Raw genomic sequence first — 24,546 nt, forward strand, 5'->3', positions numbered from 1 at the left:
CAGTTTTTTGCACGGTACAAAAATCGCTAGTCACTCTTTTTCTCTCGTAATTTCCATCGAGGCGAGAATGACAGCTTTGACAAAAGCCGTTTAATGAAACGCTCACGAAATGTTCGTTTTTGTGTGTGCGCGCGCGCGCGAGAGAGAGAGAGAGAGAGAGAGAGTGTGTTCGTCTTATTTCGATGGTAAATAAGCATCGAATCCAATTCACACCTGTTCAAATACTGGTATTCAAATTTAATTTTTGCTTTTACATCAGGTTCTCTCGATCGCGTGCGCGCATACACATCCGATTTATTGTCGCCGACTCACTCGCTTGTATCAGAACTTGATGCTTATTCTAAATGTTTTAATTATCAATTGGCAGTATATTGAGAAACGCGGGATGCGAAATATATATGTACTTATCTGGTAAAAAATTTATCGTATAGATATAGAAAATATATAAATATACATAGTTTGTATATCAAATGTCCGTATATATTTTTTCTCTATATTTGTTTTCTTTCTCATAATCTCTATCCGTATATATACGAATAATAAGAATAATAAATAACTTTTGCATTGTTTTTTTTACAAAAAGTAAAATTGCGATTAGATTGTACAAAATTTTATATATAATTATTACATTTATATATGACCATAAATGGGTAATTTTTTCTTATTTCTTCAAACTTCCTTTTTTATTATAAAAGCAATGCAAAACATTTTTTAAAATTATTTTTTAATTTTTATTATTTTACCTGTACATACGTAATACAGATTATAAGAAATTATAAGAATTAAAAGAAAACATATATTTGGACATATATTATATATAATTACATGTATATGTTTTATATGTTTTTATGAGAAAAGTGTTTCACTGGATATGTTTTCCGCTTAACTTAATTGGCAAGTTAAGTATCCTTGTTTCTATTAAGGACTTAAAAAATATTTCAAATTAAAGTTTGTTTCGAGAGGAACATTTTATAAAGGGACTTTATAGCATAATTTATCGTACATCGTCAATCGTTTCTTTATACAATGCAAATGTATTAAAGCAAGGTCATCGAAAAGCGACTGTTTGATGAGATTCTTCGATATCTCGATTCGATAGAATATGAAAATGTACAAAAAGAATAATACATATATTATGAGAATATGTATGTCTGAGTCTGAAGCATCTTCGCTGTTATTAAGGATTCGAAAAATCTCTTAGACTAAAGTCTGTTATTGAGGAATATCTTATCGACGTTGCAGCATAATGTGTCGTCAATCGATTCTTTTAGCCGCGACTAGATATAATGCAAAAGCATTGGAGCAAGGTCATTGAAAAGTGAACATTTGATAAGACATTTTATTTTGAAAAGAATGGAATTATGACATATCATATGATCTTATTGTTAGTGAAAGAGTAAAGGTGAGCTTCAAATTTTAAAAGCAAATTTTAAAACGATATTACGCTGAGGTATTTTTTTTCGAAACAGTAGTATAATTTTGATCTGAGATATTTGTTATATTTTTTTTGTAGCAACAAAGAGATTTCAATTGTAAAATATTAGAAGTATACACGGAGGTAACTTTTAAAATATAAATAGTCTGAGATATGGTAAAAAATACTTGGTAGAAATTTCCTAATTGGCAGAGTGATGTGAAATGATGTACTAATAACGTCTTAATGACGTCTCTAACGTCAATAAAACGTCATTAAGACGTCTTCAGACGTCATCTTGCTACCTGGGTTTGTATCGTTTGCACACACCTTAAAACGGAAAAAGAAGGTGGAAAGAGGTATACAGAAAGAAAGGGGGGAGGGGGCGGGGGGGGAGAGAGAGAGAGAGAGAGAGAGAGAGAGAGAGAGAGAGAGAGAGAGAGAGAGAGAGAGAGAGAGAGAGATGCGATAGTTTGATCTAAGATCGACTCTTTTTTCAATTATTCGTTGGTAGCTGATGCGCTTTATCGAAATGTTTATTGTTCAGGACGATCTACATCTGTTTTACATGTCATAGCTTAATCCTAATCTCGATTGGTACATACAATATTCCATGAGGATATGTAAATACGCTGATATCTTATATTAACAAGATATTTGGCGAGGATATGTGACGTTGTAAATTCAGGTAACATACAGAGCTGCGAGATAAGAACTTAATACAGTCGGCGGCGTTTCTTTTGTGAGCTCTCTACAAATGAAGCACTTGCGCTCGGAAGAGCGTCCAATTATCCTCTGCAAGATGTAATATAGCTACTTCGTTTTACGCGGATCGATATAATCGTGAAAAACGAACATTGTTTCTGCGGACAATTGTCTTAAGGATTTTGGCAGCGCGTTGACTCCCAAGATCTGAAAATTTTACTTGTAATCAATCGCGATATATAGTAGTGTGAATTTTCCATTGTTACAGAAGTCATGTGCGCATCAAATGGTAGAGGAATTAGTTTCAGTATACGATTATCTATACCCCGGTGTCATCTCCGTAGATGCGTCACCTACATCGATACAAAGAGATAATGAATATACCTTGGAGACACACGCGCGAGGAAATGAGGTCTAGAATATTAATTTGAGCTGCTTTTTCAAAGCTAGGCGTGTCGGTTATTTATGACGTGCGACGTTATAATTTCTGTTGCATATAAAAGTTTCAAACTCGCGCATTTCCTTCCTGCCAGTATCAAATTACGTAGTTAAAAAAATGTTAAAAAAAAGATAATTTTTTCTAAGTTTTTTATGTTTATTGCAATTTTGACTCTCAGGAAAAATGACCTTCTCGTGTCACAATTTTGAGAAAATGTTAGAAAAGTTTGATTTCATTCAAAATTAAATCTATTGTATGTTTCAATTGTTAAAAAAAAATTCGTGAAAGTGAGCTTCAACAAAGTTTTTATGATCGAATATTGAGTCTATTATAGGTATCCGCAAGAAGGTTGCATAAATTAAAGTTATTACAGACTTGCACACTTAAAAATAAGGAAGCAATGTGCAGGTTTCTACTTGCACACTTAAAAACTATGAGGAAGCAATGTGCAAGTTTCTACTTGCACACTTTTTTTATTGTGATAAGCTTTATTGCGATTAATATCTGTTATATTATTACAAAAATCAATTAAATAATTAATGTTTTTACTAAAATGATCCCTACTAATTGCGAATATTTCTTATTTCCATTTTGTTCAATCGGTTAGTTAATTCTTCCACGGAAGTAATGTGCAACTTTCTAATTTGCACACTTTTAAATTATTTTTTTAAATTCTGTATTGCATTGTGTATTTTGGCACTCAAGGTAGTACAATCCTTTTATTTACTCTCATTTTGATAAAAATTTATACATTGTTGCTTCCTCATAAAGGAAGCTTTGTGATGGTAAAAAAAAATTTTTCAAGATTTTGATGGAAATAGGTTTAGAATGTTCCAAAATGTCGAGAAATCATATTAGCAGAAAATGTCCGGAAGTATGTATGTGTGCGTGTGCGTGTGCGTGTGCGTGTGCGTGTGCGTGTGCGTGCGTGCGTGCGTGCGTGCGCGGGCGCGCGCGCGCGCGCGTGTGTGTGTGTGTACGGATTTTTTTGTACACGCATTTACTTCTACAATTTTTTAGATACCGGGTTGAAATTTTGCACACAAATAGAGTATCATAGAAAGTATGTTCTCCTCTAATTTTATTAAAATCCGACGACCGGTATGGATTTTAAGGGGATTTTCGTTTTTCAGAAAAGCGTGTTTTACGCTGTAGCTTTCTCAATATTTGAGATATCGATCTATTTCTAATTCCATTATATTTTTCAGTTTTTTTAAACCCCTATTTCATATATAATTCCTTAAGATTTGGTTAGTCAGTTCTTGAGTTATCATGGAAATTTCGGTAAATTTGGCACACACATACACACACACACATACATTATACATACGGACATTTTTTACGATTTTCCGACGTTTTAGAACATTCTGAACACATTGGCATCGAAAACTAAAAACAATTTTTTCTTCGGTATTTTCTACCCCTATATTATATATAATTCTTTTAAATTCGGTTGATTAGATCCTAGCTTTATACGATCAAAGGTCCATATACGAAGTTTATGAAAACAAAGCTTTCTCTATGAGGAAGCAAAAATTAAGTCAAAGGACCCTCGAAATTAAAAATAAAAATTGGAAAGGCTGTGAGAGTCAGACGCGGTTCTCTGTGCGTAATATCAAAATCACTGATTTATTAATACTTATTACGTTTTACATCTATCTATCCGATCCGTATGTTTCGGCTTAAGTTTGAGCCATCTTCAGCGGTATAACATTAATAAGTTCTCCGTTCCACAGTGGTGAGTTTCACGATTGGAGATTTTGTTTCAATTTCGTTTCTGAAATCTCCAATCATGAAACTCACCACTGTGGAACGGAGAATTTATTAATATTATATGTATATACCGCTGAAGATGGCTCAAACTTGAGCCGAAACGTACGATAGATGTAAAACGTAATAAGTAATAAATCAGTGATTCTGATATTACGCACAGAGAACCGCGTCTGATTTTTACAGTCTTTCCAATTTCTATTTTAAAAAAATATAACACTTATTCTCAGTACTGAAAGCATGAATAACTAATAAAATGTATATATATGTAGAAATAGTATATATATGAGCAGAGTATCTCCCTGTAACCCCACCCGAAAACCTAACTCAAATTTAACCATGGTTAATTTTGCAATATTACTATAACAGTACCCATATTGGGCAGTGTTAAAGTGACTAATAATTTTAGTATTCTTTTCATTAAATTTTTAAGTATACATTTAAATACATATATAAAATACCATATTAACTTCTTTATATTAGCAACAATAGCAACATTGGAATCGATTTTTTGTTCTATTGAATCCAATCGTTTATTTGTTAATTTAAAATTAATTGATTACAGTATTATAAAACAGAATTATATTTAGTTGGTAAAAATGTCAGGATGTAATATTCAACGGTAACAGTCCAACCTATTTTGTTATTTTAATATTTAATTTAATTTTCCCAACCACACAAGTGTACATTTTTCCCAGAACATATATATCTCAGAATATATATATATATATATATATATATATATATATATATTACATTTTTTGAAAACATTTTTTAATTTAAATCTCTTAATTTATTAAAAAATTTTATCACGTCTTTTTACACTCCCGGAGCGGTCCGGGATGTGTGACGGATCAAAAGCAGGAGGAGGGAGGGAAGGATGTCAGGTCCCTTCGACTGTCCTCTCGTACCGCTCGACAATTATACGCGAAAGTATTGTTTTGGGCGCCAGACGCGTCATTCGCGTCCACTAAAGCACAGTATAAGTAAGAACAGTAGGTTCACTCCGTGTCGAAGCCTTTGTTCTTCGTGGCAAACGTCCGCCATGATGTTGATTGCGCGAGCGTGTTTTATTTCAACCGCTTACTAGAAACCGCTTGATAATTGTATAAGATGTAAAAAAATATAAGAAATATATATTAATTAAATATTCGAAGCAAAAATGTCACAACACATGCACATAAATAAAAAATACATGCACATTTTATTTGAATAATAGAAACTGCTTGTGATAATTATATAAGAAGTGAAAAAAATATAAGAAATATATTATACATATATTAATTAAATATTTGAAGCAAAAATGTCACGACACATTTTATTCATGTATATTTTATTCATTTTATTTATGCATTAATGTATTAATTTTTTTATGTATTTATTTATTTATTGTTTTATTACATAATATTTAAACAGCATATTTTTATTACTGTATTTTATGTATCGGCGCGTATTGTCTTTGTATTTATTTAAAAATTTTTGTAAAATAAAATCATAATTAGTAATAAAAGTGGTTATCGATATGTATTTAAAGATTGTGGGATCAAAGGAAACTATTCTGATTTCCGAAAAATTCAGAAAAGTATGTATTCATCATAACAAATAGATAGATACGTTAAATACATATAAATACATAAATATATTAACACATTAATACATAAATAAATATGCTATTCGTATATTATGTGTAATAAGATACATAATAAATAAATACATTTGAAAAAATTAATACATAAATATATTAATGTATTAATACATTAATATATTTAATGCATTCATGTCTTGATATATTAATGTCTCGTCTCGTCAAAGTGCGGATCTAAGTTACTTATATTTCTTCATTAAGTGTACTACTTAGTGAGGGGTCCGAAAACTTCCGGTCGTACTCCGCTCGCGATCGTTCTTCTGCCGCGCGCTCAAGATTTCCGTTCGACGCGTACAAGATCTCCGCTTCGCGAGAGGCTTCGATGCGAGAAGCTGAGACAAGATTTCCATTCGCGATACCTGGCAGAAAAGTATACGAACGACTCAGAAGATTTCCGAATCCGCGGCGCACGATCCGTTGTTCCCCCTCGCGTCTTTTCCGTTCTTGAAATAAAGACTATATATTTCTTTGTGCAATCTGTGTTCCGAGTGCTTTAATCCTCATTCCTCCCGCGAATTTACGACTCGCGTTACACACGCTTCTCGCTCAACTCTGAACGGAATCCAGATTCAGGGCGACCGTCGGAAAGCGACGCCCGAACATTTTGGTCCTTCGAGCCGGATAGAAGCATGTGGAGGGTCGAGTGTGTGACAAGTGTGCATATTCGTCACCATGTCCGAGCATCTCGAGAAACAGCTGCAGCTTAAAAGTTCGATCGAGCGTTATCTCGATAATTTCAAGAAAATCGGAAAGGGGAACTTAACCCCGGCGAACGTGCGTTCCCGCATTCAATCTTTAAAGGAGCTCTGGGCTCCGTTCTTCGATGGCCACGCAGATCTCCTGCATCGGATTCCTGAATCGAGCCGAGCAGCCCTGAGCTACTTCCAGGACAACGCCTTCGACACGACTCTCGCAGCCTATCAACACGCCCTCGACTACATGACGGAGTGCCTGGAGGAATTGGAGCCGGTCGTGAGTCCGAACCCTATTTTCTCGAGTTCGCGATCGAACTTAACGGTACCGGCGTTCTCTCTCTCACATCTGCCTCCGATTAAACTGCCTCCGTTCGATGGCGACCACGACGACTGGGAGACGTTTCGCGATAGATTCACCGCGTTAATTAAGAATAACAAGGATCTCGATGATTTCGCGCGCATGCATTTTCTCGCTTCATGTTTGAAGGGTCGCGCGGCCGAGTGCATCGCAAATATCTCGATTACCGCGGATAATTTCGCCATTGTATGGCAAGCTCTCATCGCGCGGTACGAGCACAAACGAAGGTCTCTTAATTTGCATCTTTCTACTCTAATTGAGTTACCGAAAATCACGCGCGAGTCTGCTTCGGATTTACAGACATTGTACGATAAAGTCAGTACCGCGGTAGCTTCTCTTAAAAATCTAAAGCGCCGACCTGATGAATTGTGGAACGATGTCCTCGTTTACCTCATCGTACATAAATTAGATCCGATAACGCGTAAAGCGTGGAGTGTAAAATCGAGCGATACCGATGATCTGCAATCATACGAAGACCTTTGTCGGTTTCTCAAATCTCGTACCCGCGCGCTCGAAGACTGTGCGATCGGTTCCTCAAGCAAAACCGCGTCGAAATCTGCGAACTCGTCGCGAGTGCACGCCGCGAACGCCTCCGCCAACGACTCGACTCCGTGTCCTTTATGTAAAGTGTCACACTTCATAAATCTGTGTCCATCGTTTATAAGCAAGAATGCGAGTCAGCGTCAAGAGATCATTAAACAACACAAAAGGTGTTTTAATTGCTTAAGTACCAAACACTCCGTGCAGGATTGCAAAAGTAAATATTCTTTTCGCGTATGTCATAAAAGGCATCACTCTCTGCTGCATTCTGACTCGGACTCTTGCTTCAGTGCCACAGGCGCTGTCTCTAGCGACAGTTCGCCCTCAAAGGACAATGCGGCGATTAACTGCTCGTCGCCTCAAGCCTCTGACTCGAAATCGGAGGTCAACTCTCTTTTCGCGGCGGCGAAAAATCGCTCGCCGATTCTATTGGCGACAGCGTGGATCACGGTCCGCAGTGCGTCCGGCCGTACCGCCGTCGTCAGAGCGTTACTCGACCAGGGCTCCGAGATGACGTTCATCTCGGAGAACTTGGCGCAAACCTTGCGAGTCAAACGGATTCGCATGCCGATCTCGATTTCCGCCGTTGGCGGAATTAACGCCGGGACATTTCAAAACGCGACACGCATATTCATTTCGCCGCGCGCGTCTCTCGTCCCGTCCCTCTCGACTACGGCGCTCATTCTCCTGTCCGTAACCTCCTACATTCCGAAACGCAACGCGGATATTTTGTCCATCTCATATCTCTCCGACTTACCGCTAGCCGACACGGATCCGACGAGTCGCGATCCAATCAGTCTCATTATTGGAGCGGATCTCTATAGTGAGATTATTCAAGACGGCGTGCGTAAAGGGGGGATCGGGCAACCTATCGCGCAAAATTCTATATTCGGATTGGTCATCTCTGGACCCGTCAGTTCAGCCGCGTTTCCTGAACAATCCTCAGCGAAAGTTCCTCGAATCTCAACGCATCATATTTGCTCTCTCTCGCTGGAGAAAGAACTCCGCCGGTTCTGGGAAATCGAGGAGCTTCCGCAGCGATCCGCTCTTACACAAGAAGAGAAGGATTGCGAAGAGCATTTCCGCTCGACTCATTCTCGCAATTCGGAGGGACGCTACGTCGTGCGTCTCCCATTTAAGAAAGGCCCTCCTATCAAAATCGGGGAGTCTCGGGTTCAAGCCGAGCAGAAAATGTTAAATTCGCTAACTCGTCGACTTCGTGACAAACCGGAAGTTATGAAAGAATATCATAACTTTCTCGACGAGTACGAACGTCTCGGACACATGCGACCGTTATCTCCCGCGCAAGACAACGAACAAAGCGTCTATTTTCCACACCACGGGGTGATTCGGGAAGATAGCGTTACCACACGTCTCTGCGTCGTGTTCAACGCGTCAAGCGTCACCTCTAACGGTACCTCTCTCAACGACCACTTGCATATTGGTCCGAAAAAGCAAACCGATATTTCCGCAATAATTGCGCGGTGGCGCAGATACAAATACGTTTATTCGGCGGATATCGCGAAAATGTATCGCCAAATTCTCGTCGATTTTCGCGATATAAATTACCAAAGAATTTTATGGAGACGGTCTCCTCACGACGCGATAATTACTTTCCTGTTGCTAACCGTGACTTATGGCCAAGCCTGCGCGCCCTTTCTTGCCCTTGCCGTTCTCGAGCCATTAACTATCGACGAGGGTAAACACCTTCCCCTCGCCATTCCGATTCTCAGAGAACATATTTACATCGACGATGCCGTATTCGGAGCTGACGACAAGCCTCATATTCGACAAATTCGAGATCAGTTAGTTGCCTTATTAAAACGCGGCGGGTTCGAGTTAAAGAAATGGGCAAGTAACTCCCCCTCTCTTCTAGACGATATTGACGTCGCGGATCATGGGCTAGCCGGTAAAAAGCCCTTCGCGCAAGACGAACAGCTCAAAATTCTCGGTATCGGAACCCCTCTAAAGATGTTTTCGAATATCGCGTCGCGCTTTCGGATAAAGTTCCCGATACCAAACGCACCATATTGTCCGCTGTCGCGAAACTTTACGATCCGTTGGGCTGGGCCACGCCTGTCACGATAGCCGCGAAAATCCTCATGCAAAGGCTCTGGCAACTTGATATCCAGTGGGATGAGCTTCTATCCGAATCGGTTTTCGCGAGATGGAACGATATATATTCACGTTTATCAGCTCTCGGTCACGTGCAAATTCCTCTTTGGAACGGCCTCGGGCCTGATGCCGAACGTTCCAAAATACACGGTTTCGCGGACGCTTCGAATCATGCTTACGCCGCCGTTGTTTATATAAAGGTAGTGTCTTCGTCGGGCAAAGTCACGATATCGCTGCTTGTTGGTAAATCTAAGGTCGCTCCTTTGAAAACGATAAGCATACCTCGACTCGAATTATGTGCGGCCTTGCTTCTAGCGCGACTTATTGATTTCGTTCGAGCGTTAAATGGTTATCAAAATCTTCCGTATTATTGTTGGACGGATTCCAACATCGTGCTTGCTTGGATCGCTCAAGATCCTTCGCGATGGAAGACGTTCGTCGCCAATCGCGTTACTCAAATTCAAGCTCTCGTTCCGCGTGCCTCATGGCGACACGTCTCAACTAACGATAATCCCGCGGATTGCGCGTCGCGCGGCATTTTCGGCGATGAACTTCTAAATCATGAACTATGGTGGCACGGCCCTTCCTGGCTCACTCTCAATTCCGACGAATGGCCGATCGGCGACACGCGTCTTCCCGAAAGCGCTCCCCTCGAGGAGAAAACTATCGTTTTGCAATTTCACGCCCCCGGTCAATGGGATCTCGCCACGAAATACTCTTCATGGCCTTGGTTGATTCGCGTCACCGCGTATATAATTAAGTTTACCCGTTTCTGTCGTCGCGATCGACCTTCCGACTCGCTCAACCTCGAGCTGACCGCCTCTCCTCCCTCGAAAAGTATCTCGCTCTCCGCGCCCGAATGTAATCAAGCTAAAACCTTTTGGTTTAAACAAATTCAAGCCGATCTGTTTTCGAGCGAAATCCAAACGTTGTCACGAAATCAAAACCTATCGACTAAAAGCTCGATTCTCTCTCTTCGACCGTTTTTAGATCAAGACGGAGTTCTACGCGTGGGTGGGCGCCTCGGCAACGCTCCCTTACCGTTTCCCGTACGCCATCCTATCTTATTATCTTCGCACCCCCTTGTCAAACTCCTCGTAAATCAAGCTCACTTACGAGCCCTGCACGCGTAACCTCCGCTCACTTTGAATATTCTCTGTCGCGACTTCTGGATCATTCACGCGCGCAATATAGTCAAAGCGGTTATACATAATTGCGTTACATACACGCGCGAGCGAGCGGCAGTTCCTACTCAAATCATGGGCAATCTGCCCGAGCCACGCGTAACTTCGACAATTCGCAGTTTTCTGCACTGCGGTGTGGATTATGCGGGACCAGTTCTTATTCGCGCTTCCTCCGATCGCGGTATTACCTCCCGCAAGGCGTACATAACCTTATTTGTTTGTCTCGCGACGAAGGCCATCCACCTAGAATTGGTTGGAGATTACTCCACTCCCGCGTTTCTAAACGCTTATTCCCGGTTCTGCGCTCGTCGCGGTCTTCCGCAATGTATGTATTTCGATAACGGAACTACCTTCGTCGGGGCAGACCGTGAAATGCATCGAGCGTACAAATCCGCCGTTCAAGACCCAACCTTTCTAAATTTAACCGCGTCAGATAACATTACGTGGAATTTCCTCCCCCCTTCAGCCCCGCATTTCGGCGGGCTATGGGAGGCGGGCGTGCGGAGTGTCAAAACTCATTTGCGTCGCGTCTTAGGAACTCACAACACTTTAACCTTCGAAGAATTCTCGACCTTATTGTGTCGAATCGAAGCGTGTCTGAATTCTCGACCGATCGCTCCTCTCGCCGACACCCTCGATGACTACGAAAGTCTCACCCCCGGTCATTTTTTGGTCGGATCCGCTCTCACGGTCAACCCGGAATCATCTTTGCTCGATCTAAACGAGAATCGTTTGTCGCGATGGCAACTAGTCCGACACATTACCGAAAAATTCTGGAAAATGTGGAGTAACGACTACGTGAACACTCTACAACAACGAGCAAAATGGCGAACGGTCAAGCCGCCGATCGGTCTCGGACAACTCGTCCTCTTGCGCAATCCCACGTTAGGTTAGGTTAGGTGAAAGGGTGTGGTCATCTAGTGACCATTCACTCGGAAACCTGAGGTCCATTGTGATACCCTATTTTTAACCCTTGACCCGTCTTTACCACCTCGCGCTGAAACACTTCCCGTTCCGTGCGAAGCTCATTATATTGTCAATGCCCATTTCTGCTGCGTCTTCCAGTCCATCCAGAAATTCTTGTCCCATTGTCTGGAGGCGTCGGTTTCCTAGGGCTGGACACTAGCACATCAGATGCTCTATTGTTTCTTCTTCCTTGTTGCATTCTCTGCAGTAGCTGTCATCTGTGATTTTCCATTTCTGGAGGTTCACTCCGACCGCACAGTTTCCTGTGACAACTCCTGCTGCTATGCGAACCAGGTTCTTCTTGTGTTTCAATAGTTGCCCAGTCCTGTTGTTATCTATCTTGGGCCAGAGATTTCGGGCTATCCCGCAATCATTCCGGTTTTGCCAAATCTCTTTATGTTTCTCCAGTATAATTTCCTCTATGGCATCTTTCAGTGAACTGATCGGTGGTAGTGGGGAGTCTATTACCTCCGCACCGTTCCCTCCCGCCCCCAGCTTTGCCAGTCTGTCCGCATCTATGTTCCCTTCCACATTTTTGTGACCGGGAACCCAGCGCAGACCGACCTTGCCGCCGCGGAGCCAGGACAGTGCTTCTTGGCAACTCATCACTACCTTTGATCTCACTGTTTTTGATGCAATACTTCTGAGCGCAGCCTGACTATCAGAGTAGATTGTGACATCTCTTAATGGTTTGTCACTCACCCAGATTAGCTTGGCTGCTTCCCTTATTGCACAGATTTCTGCCTGTATGGCGTGGCAACCGTTCTTTAGTCTGTATGACTTCTGGATGTTGAGCGCCTCAAAGTAGATTCCAATGCCTGCACCCGTTTTGGTTATGGAGGCATCGGTGTAGACTGATGTCTCATGTTCATTTATCACCGAGTTATCCTCCCATTCTTCCTTAGAGGGGATGCGTATGTTAACACACCCCTCGAAGTTATGCCTGGCAACTAAGTAGTCCGTTGGACTATTCAGGTTTAGTCTTTTGTTACTGTTCAGTTTTCCGATCTCTTCCAGTATTCTTGAATGTCCGTAGTTGATCGGCTTCCAGAGATTTGACTCCCTGAGCCTTACGGCTCCTTTTGCTGCTTGGCCTTTAACGTACAACTCAAGTGGTTGTAGGTTCAGGATTGCCTCCAATGCAGCTTGTGCTGTATTATTCCTCACTCCTGTGATACCCAGGGCTGCAAGCCTTTGTACCTTGGTGAGGCTCTTTTTGTTTACCTCCTTGTTCATGGCTTCCCACCAGACTAATGCTCCGTATGTAATGATCGGTCTTATTACCGCAGTGTACATCCAATGTAAGATTTGCGGCATCAGGCCCCATTTCTTTCCAAACATTTTCCTACATGCATAGTAGGCAATCATTCCTTTCCTCATCCTTTCCTCCACGTTCCTTTTCCATGAGAGTTTGGAGTCTAGGATGATTCCGAGGTATTTAATTTCCTTTGAAAGTGTAAGTGCCCTCCCCTCCAGCTTTGGTGGTGTGAAATTGGGTATTTTATACTTTCTTGTGAATAGGATGAGCTCGGTCTTGCTCGGGTTTACCCCTAGGCCATTCTCTCCTGCCCACTTTGATAGTTTTTTTTAGCGCAGATTCCATAATCTCACTGATTGTAGACAAGTATTTGCCTGTGATCAGTATGACTACGTCATCTGCATATGCTATCATTTTGATCCCTTTCTCTTTAAAGGTTGTTAGGATCTTGTTTATCACAATCAACCACAATAGCGGTGATATCACTCCTCCTTGCGGTGTGCCTCTTGTTGCCTTCTTGCTAGTAGAGCTGTTGCCTATTCCCGAGGTAATAACTCTGCTTTTCAGCATCCTTATCACCCACTCCGTGACCATATGCTCTACCCCTAGTGTTTCTAAAGCCTCTTTTATAGATTCAGTTTTGACGTTATTGAAAGCCCCCTCTATGTCCAGGAATGCAGCCAAAGTGTATTCTTTGTCTTTGAGGGATTTTTCAATTGTTCCGACAACCACGTGTAGTGCGCTTTCGACCGATTTGCCTCTTAGATAGGCATGTTGCATTTTGCACAGATTTTCTATGTTTGTGGTCTCTTTTATATGCATGTTTATCAGTCTCTCTAGTGTCTTCAACAGAAATTATGATAAACTAATAGGCCTAAAATCTTTTGGCGTAGTGTGACTCGGTTTACCAGCCTTAGTTATAAACGCCCAAGCAGCATTTTGACGTCCGCCCGACGTTAAGATAAACACACTTAACGTTGGTATCCAACGTTTTTGCTACGTCGTTTCAACCCTCTTTTGCACTAATTTGGGGAATCAAATTTAGGTTGTACCAACGTTGGAATCCGACTTATATAAGTTAAATTGAGGTTACATTTTTTCCACCAGTTTTAACGTTGGTATGTAAACTTTGATTTTGTACACTCTGCTAGACCTGAGGTTATTTTTTCACAACGTACATTTTAGGTGTAGTTTTCGTGCTTCCATTCAAACCATATGACGGCATTGGTGTAATAAATGTATCATAATACGTACTTATCAATTTGGCACAAATAAAATGGCTTTATAGGAAAAATATAGTTTGCGCAGTCTTTGATACTATTGTAATTTTGCCATAAATACACGAACCCAGCACTGAAATTGTATAACAAAACCCACTTTATTGATAAATGTGGAAATGATAGGTCAAAATTAGACGAATCCTTTCTAAAATATTCCAATTTACTAAATATTCTAATAAATAACTAAAATTTTCCAAAGTGTAGATTTTAATTTTTTTTCATCAAAATTACTTTTAAGATAAATATGTTGTCAAAACTTTAACAACAGATATTATATAAATGCTTTAAATTGTTAATAAAGTGCGTTAAAAAATTTAAATCTAAATATACTGGAAAATGGCGGATTATTTGCCTTCCTCTTTGAGGAATAAAAATGGCGAAGTCAGCGTTCCACACTATATCAAACTTTACGTAGTAAAAGGTGCGATAAATTCTACTAAAATTTGTCTTTTCGTATAAAATAATTAACTTTTTCCGACTTTTCCAAACTAAGTAGTATACCACTGTAGGCAAAATTGTACCTATATTGACTAAAAGTCTTAACAAGGTCGCCAAACTGACTTAACATGTCGATAAAGTATTAATTAGTTGAAAATTCTATACTAGATTTGCGAATGAGTCGTATATCTTAACCAAATCCGACCTATGCAATACCATCTATATGGTGATCTAGAGCATGGTTATGGCAGCCGTGCAGCCGAGCAAACGCGCTCTCGAGCTGTGAACCGCGCGACGCGCGCGCGTTGTTTCCCGACGACGCGACGATAACCGCGTGAGATGAAATGGACCGGTTCGGCCGTGGATCGTCAACATTCGTCGCATAGTCCTCATAGCTCACGCACGACGCCGCGAATTGCCGTCGACGATGCCCGCTTGACGCAGCAGTAATCTGCTCTACATTTTTTTAGGCAGAATTTGTTACCATTTCTCGCGATTTCTTAACGTCAGTCAGAAATGACCACAGGCGACGTTTCACAACGTTAGCGTTTTACAACGTTTGATAACAAAACGTTGGTTTACGTTGGGAATTACGTATTGAAGTCGCTCGAAAAGTGTAGTGCAGAGTATAACGTCAGGCGAACGTTAAATATCTTAACGTCGGGTAATAGGACTTAAACTGTTTCGAATTTGACGTTGGGAAAGTGATAAAAAAAAGCACGTCGTAATTTTAACGTTTAGACAACGTCCAAAAAACGTTAGTAATTATAAGTTACATTTTATAACTTTCTTGAACCGCTTACAACGTTGTGATTAGTAGAAAAGTAGTCCTTAGTCGGAAAGTTAACCGAAAAATGCTGCTTGGGCGCCACCCTTACCTCTCTCCATCTTCTCGGTATGTAGCCTAATGTAAGACATTCCACGAAGATTTTCTTTAGCATCCCAATAATGCTGCTCAAAGATTTTTGTAGCATAATGTAGTATCCCATCCGGGCCCGCAGATTTGTATGGGCCAAAGGAATGCACCGCCCATAATACTCTCTTTTCTGTGACGATCATCTCCGCCCTCGTTTCTCTCTCCGCAGGGGTCATCAAATCCTCCCGCCTGTGGGAATCATCCTTTCTTACGTCAGTGTAATCAATGTTCCCGCACCCAGGAAAGTGGGTGTTCATAAGAAGTTCCAGGGTCTCGTTGTTGGACTCAGTCCACGAGCCATCCGGTTTCATGATGTTACTTGGGATCGCTGGATCCTTTGATAACACCTTTCTGAACCTTGCGGCTTCGCTAGTATCCATAAGGGATTCACTGAACTCCTTGAACGATTCCCACTTTGCTTCTTTTATCTTATACTTAAACTCATTAAAGCTGGTCTTATATATATCCCAGCTCTCTTTTGTCTTATCCCTTTTTGCATTGTTGTAGAGCTTCCTTGTTTCCGTCCTTAGTTGCCTAAGCTCCCCATTCCACCAGGGTTTGGTGGCCTTGCGTGAGCGGCTAACAGGGCAGGATTTTTTGAAAGCCCTTATTAATGCAACTTCTAGTTCATTAACTAAAGCTTCTATTTCCTCGATAGATGGGTACTTTGACATTTGGAACTCTGGTCCCCAATCCCCGTACCCCTCCACGAGTTTGCTAAACATTTTCCAGTTCGTTCTTTTGGGGTTCCTAAAGGGCTTGCTAGTTAAGGCCGTGCGGTTTATTCTAAATAAAATTCTCCTATGATCCGAGAAGGAACGTTTTAAGGAGACCCTAAAGTCCTCAACTATCAACCCCTCCTCGTCTGTGGTCAAGGTCAGATCTATCACCTCTTCCCTAACCTTGTTCACAAACGTCGGCATATTGCCTCTATTGCAAACGGTCAGGTTATTTGTAAGAATAAAATCCATTATTGACTCACCTCTCTCATTTATATCTTTGCTTCCCCATTGGATGTGATGTCCATTGGCATCGCATCCTATCACCAGTTGTCTTCCTTGCTTCCTGGCTCCCAGTACCAGGTTTTGGACGGCCTCTGGTGGTGGTTCAGCCTCATCATATGGCATGTATGCAGAAGCCAGAAGAAGCTTCATGTTCCCCTGGCTCTCGCAGGTTGCCACGGTCAGGTCATTTGTGCTATATTGTGTTAGTAGTGTGAGTTTTAGGGATCTCTTTGCCACAATACACGCTCTTTTCTTACCTGCAGTCTGAGAATGCAGCAGGGTATACTCCTTGGTCCTTAATCCTCGAACCTTGTCCTTTGCAAGCCAGGGCTCTTAGACCAGGGCTACATCCACATTCTCTTCAGTCATGAACAGCATCAAATCGTCCGTGGCCGCCTCGCAGTGATTCAGATTAATCTGAACCACCCAAAGCCCTGGCCGTCGCGCTGCTCTTGTCATTTGGAAGCCTCGCTTTCAGCGTACCCAAGCCGAATTTGATGCTTCCTTTTGACTTCCTAAGAGAGTCCATAGACTCGTCATCAATCGTGAAGACGAAGTCCTTTCCCTTGCCATTTTGACTCTTAGCCGATGAGATAATCCTCCAGCTTTGAGTCTTCAGGCCTTTATTTTGTTTGCCCAAAATCTTCACCACGGTATCGTCTCCTTCCGGAACCGGAGGTGGGATCCATAGTGAGATTTTCTTCCTCAGCGGTAGTTGTGACATCTGGATGACCTCGAGTTGGGCCCCCTGCCAGAGTTCGCCGCAGCTGCCGATGACTTGCGTTAGAAAGTCGCGTGACTTTCTGTTGCTGCATCCAACAACCTTGACGCCTTTCTGCCAACCGGCCCCGTCGAAGTCGACCTCCTCGCAACTATCACCATCCAGCTCGGCTATGGCCAGCAGAACCCTCGTTTCCACCTCCATCCACCTTTTGGCCGTCATCCTGCCATCCGGATCAGAACGATCTATGATGGCAATCCGACAATCCTCGGGCGAATCGAAGCTTATCGAGGGCTTGACTCTTTTTGCTTTGCTTTCCTCTCCGTCGCCCGATCGCACCCTCTTTACCGTTTTCCTTTCGGAAGGTGGCAAATTGGGTTTGTTCGACTTTGGAGATTCCACCGTAGCGTTGGCCCTCTGTAGCTTTCTTGCCGGCTTAGTCCTTGCTACCTCTCTTTCTTCGGTGATTGTCTCCAATTTTTGTTGCTGTTGTTCGGCTTCAAATTTGGAGACCTTTTTCTTGTTTAGTTTGATGAGGTCCCTGTCCCTGGTGGTTAGTTCCTCATCTTTCTTGTTACTCATCTTTTTCAGAAATGACAGGGCATTTCTGTAGGCTTTCCTAGCCTTTTGAGCTGCTGTCGTCTCTTTCTTTTTGGATCTTGCTTCCTCCTGGCAAGCTATGTCGGCCTCTGAGTCAAGAAGATCCATCTCGACGTCGGAGTCCATACAGTCAACACTGCCACTTTTAAGCGATTGCTCGTCATCGGTCGCCCTGTCGATCTGTACTTTCTCCAGCCGAGAAGAGATGCTCCTCGGACTCGCCCCGCCTGCAGGAGTAGCAATCTCCATTTTTCCACTTGATGCTTGTAGAGTGGTTCCGACAGCCAACTGTCGGCTCCGAATCGAGTAATATTGAGCCCCCCCCAGAATCCGATCGGAGCTCAGCCACTTCCAAGGAAGTGGAAGGATTCCCCATTTCTGGGTTACCTCCTGGGGTACATCTATTTATATCACTCTCTTCCATTGTGGTTTCGGGTTTTTTGATTCCCTTGTCCGCGATCGCTTATTCCGCTCAGAGACAAGTCTCTGATTGTTATTCACGACTGTCCAGAGAGACCTCCCTGGACGTTCCACTATCCGCAACCTGTGGACGCGTCCGGTAGCATGGGAAAACTGCCCTTCACTTTTTAAAAAGTGTCCCGGGCAATCCCACGTTACCCCCGTGCAAATGGGAGCTCGGCCGCATAACGCAATGCCATCCCGGGCCCGACGGTTTCACGCGCGTAGTGACCGTGAAAACGACCACTTCCGAATACCAAAGGCCAATCGTAAAACTATGCGTTTTACCGGTCAACAGCGAGGCGACGAGCAATTAATCATACTTCTTGCGTCAAGGCGAGACGCGCGTTAGATCTAAGTATTATATTCTAAGCTAGTTTAAGCAATTCGTCTATGTTATTCCACGGCGGGCGGCGTTGCCCCTTTAATTTTCTGGATGCCTCTGTAAACTTCTCGCGCTGATGTTTTATGTTTTTCTATTATCGTGCATTATTTCGAAACTATCGTTCCGAGGCGGGTATGTTCGAGATCCGTCGAACTTTCCTACGCGAAACATCGGCTCGAAAACATTATTATATTTAACATCGAGAAATACCGATGTTTATGTGGTTCGAGCTCTTTCGAACTTGTGCGAAACATACGTTCCCCGCGATCCCCGCGCCCTCGAAGCCCATCGATCGCGATCACGCGTTACGAGAGTGCTTCATCCCTTATTTGTAGAAGCACGGAAACGGCTGTTGTGACGCGTGATATGACCATACGGACGAATAGCGATTCAGCTCTCATCGCGCGTTTGTTCCTGAAAAACAACCCTCTTGAGTAAACGGCGAAATCGCTCGCCGGACAGTCAGTCGTTGCTGAGAATTCCTAGCCTCAAGTCGTGGGCCAGAACTCAAAGCCGAAAGTCGTCGCGTATCAATCCTCGTCTAAAGACAGCACGGCTCTCTCTCTCTTAAATCGCTGCTTGAATCGCTACTCGCTCGTTTCGTCTCAAAGTGCGGATCTAAGTTACTTATATTTCTTCATTAAGTGTACTACTTAGCGAGGGGTCCGAAAACTTCCGGTCGTGCTCCGCTCGCGATCGTTCTTCTGCCGCGCGCTCAAGATTTCCGTTCGACGCGTACAAGATCTCCGCTCCGCGAGAGGCTTCGATGCGAGAAGCTGAGACAAGATTTCCGTTCGCGATACCTGGCAGAAAAGTACGAACGACTCAGAAGATTTCCGAATCCGCGGCGCACGATCCGTTGTTCCCCCTCGCGTCTTTTCCGTTCTTGAAATAAAGACTATATATTTCTTTGTGCAATCTGTGTTCCGAGTGCTTATTCCTCCCGCGAATTTACGACTCGCGTTACACACGCTTCTCGCTCAACTCTGAGCGGAATCCAGATTCAGGGCGACCGTCGGAAAGCGACGCCCGAACATTTATATTAAAGAACACAAATCCAATGATCTTGACTTTGATGAATGTTATGAGAGTACTGATTATTTTTTTCTTATGTCTTAATTGGCGAATGCGGCATAATAAAAATTAAAATTTAATCTTTAAAGCAAGCCTTTTTTTACAACTTTAACCGTAAATTTCTTAAAGTTGGCATAATAAAATATTTTTTAAACTGAAATTGCATTTAATGTTAAAAAATTTATGGAGAATATAATTTATTTATGATTTTTTTTATCTGAAAAGACATTCATTTTGTTCTTATAATATCTAAATTTATTAATAAAAAATTATAAAATGTATTAAAAGTCGGAAAGATCTATTTATAAAATATGAATACACTTTTCCACTTTATATATTTTTTAGATATACGTACAATCGTGTGATATTTATTCTCTTATAGTCCCAGAACTTTTGATTCAATTTCTACCTTCAAATAGAAAGCCTTTTTACAGAAATTATCTCGTGATAATATTCAATTTAAATTAGTCGAGACCATGTTTGCTCGAGTCTTTATAAAGTTTTTCGGGAGAAGATACAATTTAGATGCAAATTCATTAGATGTACATAATAAACTTTAGAACAAGAGTTAATAATATCTTATATACCTATGTATAATATATTTGAAGCATCTAACCATATAAACCCAACCATATATATGGTTATTGCAGATCGGGAAATTGCCCATCATTCGGCAGTTCCATGACACAAACGGAACTCCTGCAAGAATTGGCGAATGAATGTCGTTACGATAAGATGGTCAGGCCGCCCGGGGTGATTAATGAGACGGATCCGATCAGAATTTACACCAGAGCTTTTATCTACACGATAAAGTCCAACATGGCAAAAACTCTGGTACCTCCACAATTTTACTTATATACCTATTTATGCCTCGCAGGTAATGCATAGTATATAAGTGTCGTTGAAGAATACTAATAAAGAAGGAATAAACGATATATTGCAGCAATTTGATGTGCATCTAATGCTGCAGTTTCGATATTTGGATAAACGGCTTAAATTCGCGGATATAGCTCCTTATTTGACTCAAATATACGGCGGTCAGAATGCTCACGAGATGATTTGGACGCCTACTGTATACGTCGCCAACGAGCGCACTTCGGCCGTAATGGGAAACGGCGTCAAAGACTTACTCATCTCTATCAGTTCTTATGGCACGGTCATGTTAAACACTAGGTATTCGATATTTAATCCCGAGGAATCTCCGTGCACCCGGCAGAAAATGCCCGGACGAATTTTTATTTTAATCTTCCTATCTTATTTTTTTCATATTTTATTTTGTATTATATAAATTTTTACGATGACTGGCCAGCGACAGGCCGATTACGAAGCGTTCACTTAAATTTCAGATTGGAAACCACCCTCAACTGCGGCCTTCGATTAGAAAAGTTCCCATTTGACGTGCAAGAGTGTCCACTGGTATTCGAAAGTTGTAAGTTATCAGTATTATATTATTCGCACTGTACGATATTTTTACTAGTAGCTAGTCAATATTAAATAAAAAACATCGATTTTAAAAAAATCAGTAGACTAACTTGTTTTCTTCGTCATCAGTTGAATAAATCGGCCAGATTAAAATATCTCAATTTTATGAACTTTCTACTTTTAAAAAAGCATGCTAGTCGCTAGTAAAAAAAATATCAGCCATTTGGCATCATGATATGTATTAAGGGAAAAAGTGCACTTGAAAAATAACCGAAATATAAATTATTTAAATAAAAGAAAGTAGATTTTGCTTCTCGCATGATTTGGATTATGTGAAATGATTTATGATTATGACTAAATGTCTAAAAAAGGAAGTTGAATATATTTCTTACGCGGATTAGAGCAGACAGTACATTATTTGTGACCGTACAAGTTTAAACGAAAGTTTTTTAATGATTAAATTCTGTTATTTTTAGTTTTATTATCTAAACAATCTATAATCTGTTATTATTCAATTTTTATTTATTTCCAATATTTTTCCGATCTCTTATCGTGGTTTATAAAAATTTATATCAAAAGTCGAAACTGGCTATGAGATTAAGTATCTTACAATAAGTATAGATTCGCCAAATCTGTTGGTTTAATTTCTAACTCTGTATGATTAATATGAAAAATAATAGTAGTACTTTTCAAGTAGACTTAAATCTGGACGAGATTGGTTTGAACACACTATAATGAGTATCTCGAAATACAAGAGTATTTCTTCCAAACTCAAACCTGGGTTAAATATATGTTCGAATCTTTTATGAGTATTTTACTAGATATTTTACATTTCTTTGAATCAAAATTGTGTGTAAAGCGATAATTATTTTAATATATCATTTTTTGATAATTACAAATATACAATAAATTATTAATAATTGAAACTACATATAATAAAAATATGATTAAGAATATAGAATAAAAGTTACTCAAAATCTTTACTCATTATCTTACAAATTATCTTACAAAAAATTTATTTATAAAAATGAAAAATTAAAAATCACGATATTATAACATTTTGTGCGACGTCTTTAAGACGTCATAAAAAACGTTTTAAATTTTGTATTATTTGGACAGTGACTTCATTGGACCAGTAATGACCAGTTTTTGACGTCATTTTTACGTAGCTGGGTAGGGATGAGATCAAGTTCAAGATGTACTTAAAAATCCGAGTCAAATCCAATAATCAAGTTTTATTTCTTTGGATTCGTGTAATTTAATACTCATAAGAAATAATATTTCATACATTGTATTTGCAAAGTAATCGAATTCCGATTAGTTAGTTTCGAATTTTAGAATGAGTGCCTACAGGATTCGAAATGTACTTATAAGTAGTTTCTATCGTAAAAAAATCGAATCTTTTACAAGTAGTATTCGAATATATTATCACAATATATAAGTTATAATGTAAAATTGTAATATAAAAAGATATTTGTGTGTAATAATATACATACACATTAGGCTTCACACATTAAGCTTCTAGTAAAGTAGATACTCATAAAATAAAAGATTCGAAAATATTATTTGATCCAAACTCGAGTCTATTTAGAAGTAACATTCTCGTTTTTCAAGGTACTCATAGAGGGTTTGAACCCATTTCGTCTATAGGTTCGATATGCTCTTGAAGTATATTTAAAGTACTGCTTTTATTTTTCGAAGTAATCAGAGAATTCGAAACTGCGCCAACAGATTCGAATCTGCTAACAATAAGATATTTATCACTATATTATAATATAAATAGTTATAATACGACAGTTAATAAAAAATGATAAAATCGTTGAAAACGGTAAAAAACCAAATTGATAAGAATGTCAATAAAAATCAATAAAATCTTAAAAATGCGAAGAAACACGAGCAAAACGAAACCTCTTTCTTTCCGAAGGGACTCACAATGTAGACGACATGGTGTTAGACTGGGATGAATATCCGATTGTCATCGCGGATAATTTATATCTGACCGAGTACAAACTTGTGGACACGTGGGTTAATCGCTCCGGAGTATCCTATACTCCATCGCAACATCATTATGGTAAAATTTAGTCGATGTAACGTTTCTGATAAAAAAACGAAAATGTCGCATTGGACTTTATTGTCATTAAAATTATGGCATAATGATTGCAGCTGGCAATTTTAGCTCGATAAACATTACGTTCAAACTGGCCCGTGAAATGGGATTCTTCATGATGGATTATTACGTGCCGTCTATATTGATTGTGGTGGTTTCATGGGTGTCTTTTTGGTTGCACCAAGACGCGAGCGCGCCGCGAATAGTTTTAGGTAAAATATATCTGCACGCTCTCGCGTCAATATTAAATAATATAATATAACACTTGCATGAAATTTATACTTTTAGGAACAAATACTATCTTAGCATTTATGACACTTGCATCGAAAGTCGAAAATTCGTTGCCGAAAGTCTCTTACATAAAAGCGAGCGAAATTTGGTTTTTGGGCTGCACGATATTTCTGTTCGCGGCAATGGTCGAGTTTGCCTTTGTCAATACCATATACAGGAGGAAGTGCGTAACATTTTCGTCGAAATTTTAATGCCTACACAGCTTTGTTTTTACTATTCGATATAAATTTTATTTAAGGATATAATGTATTGTGTTTGCGCAGAAAAAATGTACCGTTGAAAAAGGTCAACAGCAAGTACATTCTTAAGTCTACCCTGACGCCGCGATTGGCAAGAAAACAATTTCAGAAGAATACAACCGGTTTGGAACGATCGCGATCATGGTCATCATTAGATAATGCGAATACAAACAATGAACAAGATTTCACAAGTCAGAATTATCTCACCGTACACGTGAGTCAATTAAATAATTATCAATGCTAATTATAATATCGTAAATTATATTAAAGAATATTTTCTTAGGCCGGTATTTTCATAGTCAGTTCTTATTTTAAGACCGTTTTAATTAATGTCTTAAGATGCTAATACGGCTCTGTAATTGGTTCATATAACATCTTAAGATCGTACTTAAGACGGTCTTAAATATAAGATTCGACTATATGAACACCGGCCTTAGAGAAAAAAACATTTAGATAAAGATTCTCAAGTGTCAGTAATCTCAAACAAAATCATTTTCATGTTTATCGCGTAATATTCTTGT

At 40.2% G+C, this 24,546-nt stretch overlaps 2 protein-coding genes across 3 annotated transcripts in view; both read left to right on the forward strand.

The window, feature by feature from the left end:
• Positions 1-24,546, forward strand: part of LOC143895761 (uncharacterized) — a 134,436-nt gene that overhangs the window by 40,112 nt on the left and 69,778 nt on the right. The window lies entirely within an intron of this gene.
• The window catches only part of LOC143895760 (pH-sensitive chloride channel 2), a 30,420-nt gene that overhangs the window by 1,971 nt on the left and 3,903 nt on the right, over positions 1-24,546 (forward strand). For both annotated transcript variants that reach the window (XM_077403094.1, XM_077403093.1), the window contains exons 2-8: positions 20,617-20,800; positions 20,910-21,139; positions 21,313-21,395; positions 23,313-23,459; positions 23,552-23,707; positions 23,784-23,949; positions 24,050-24,239. In XM_077403094.1, coding sequence (XP_077259220.1) covers positions 20,648-20,800; positions 20,910-21,139; positions 21,313-21,395; positions 23,313-23,459; positions 23,552-23,707; positions 23,784-23,949; positions 24,050-24,239 — 1,125 coding nt within the window. In that variant the 5' untranslated portion in view covers positions 20,617-20,647. The remainder of the gene's footprint in view (positions 1-20,616; positions 20,801-20,909; positions 21,140-21,312; positions 21,396-23,312; positions 23,460-23,551; positions 23,708-23,783; positions 23,950-24,049; positions 24,240-24,546) is intronic.

The sequence above is a fragment of the Temnothorax americanus genome, unplaced genomic scaffold, assembly GCF_048541705.1.
Source record: "Temnothorax americanus isolate GAGA-0224 unplaced genomic scaffold, ASM4854170v1 Scaffold169, whole genome shotgun sequence".
NCBI lineage: Eukaryota > Metazoa > Arthropoda > Insecta > Hymenoptera > Formicidae > Temnothorax > Temnothorax americanus.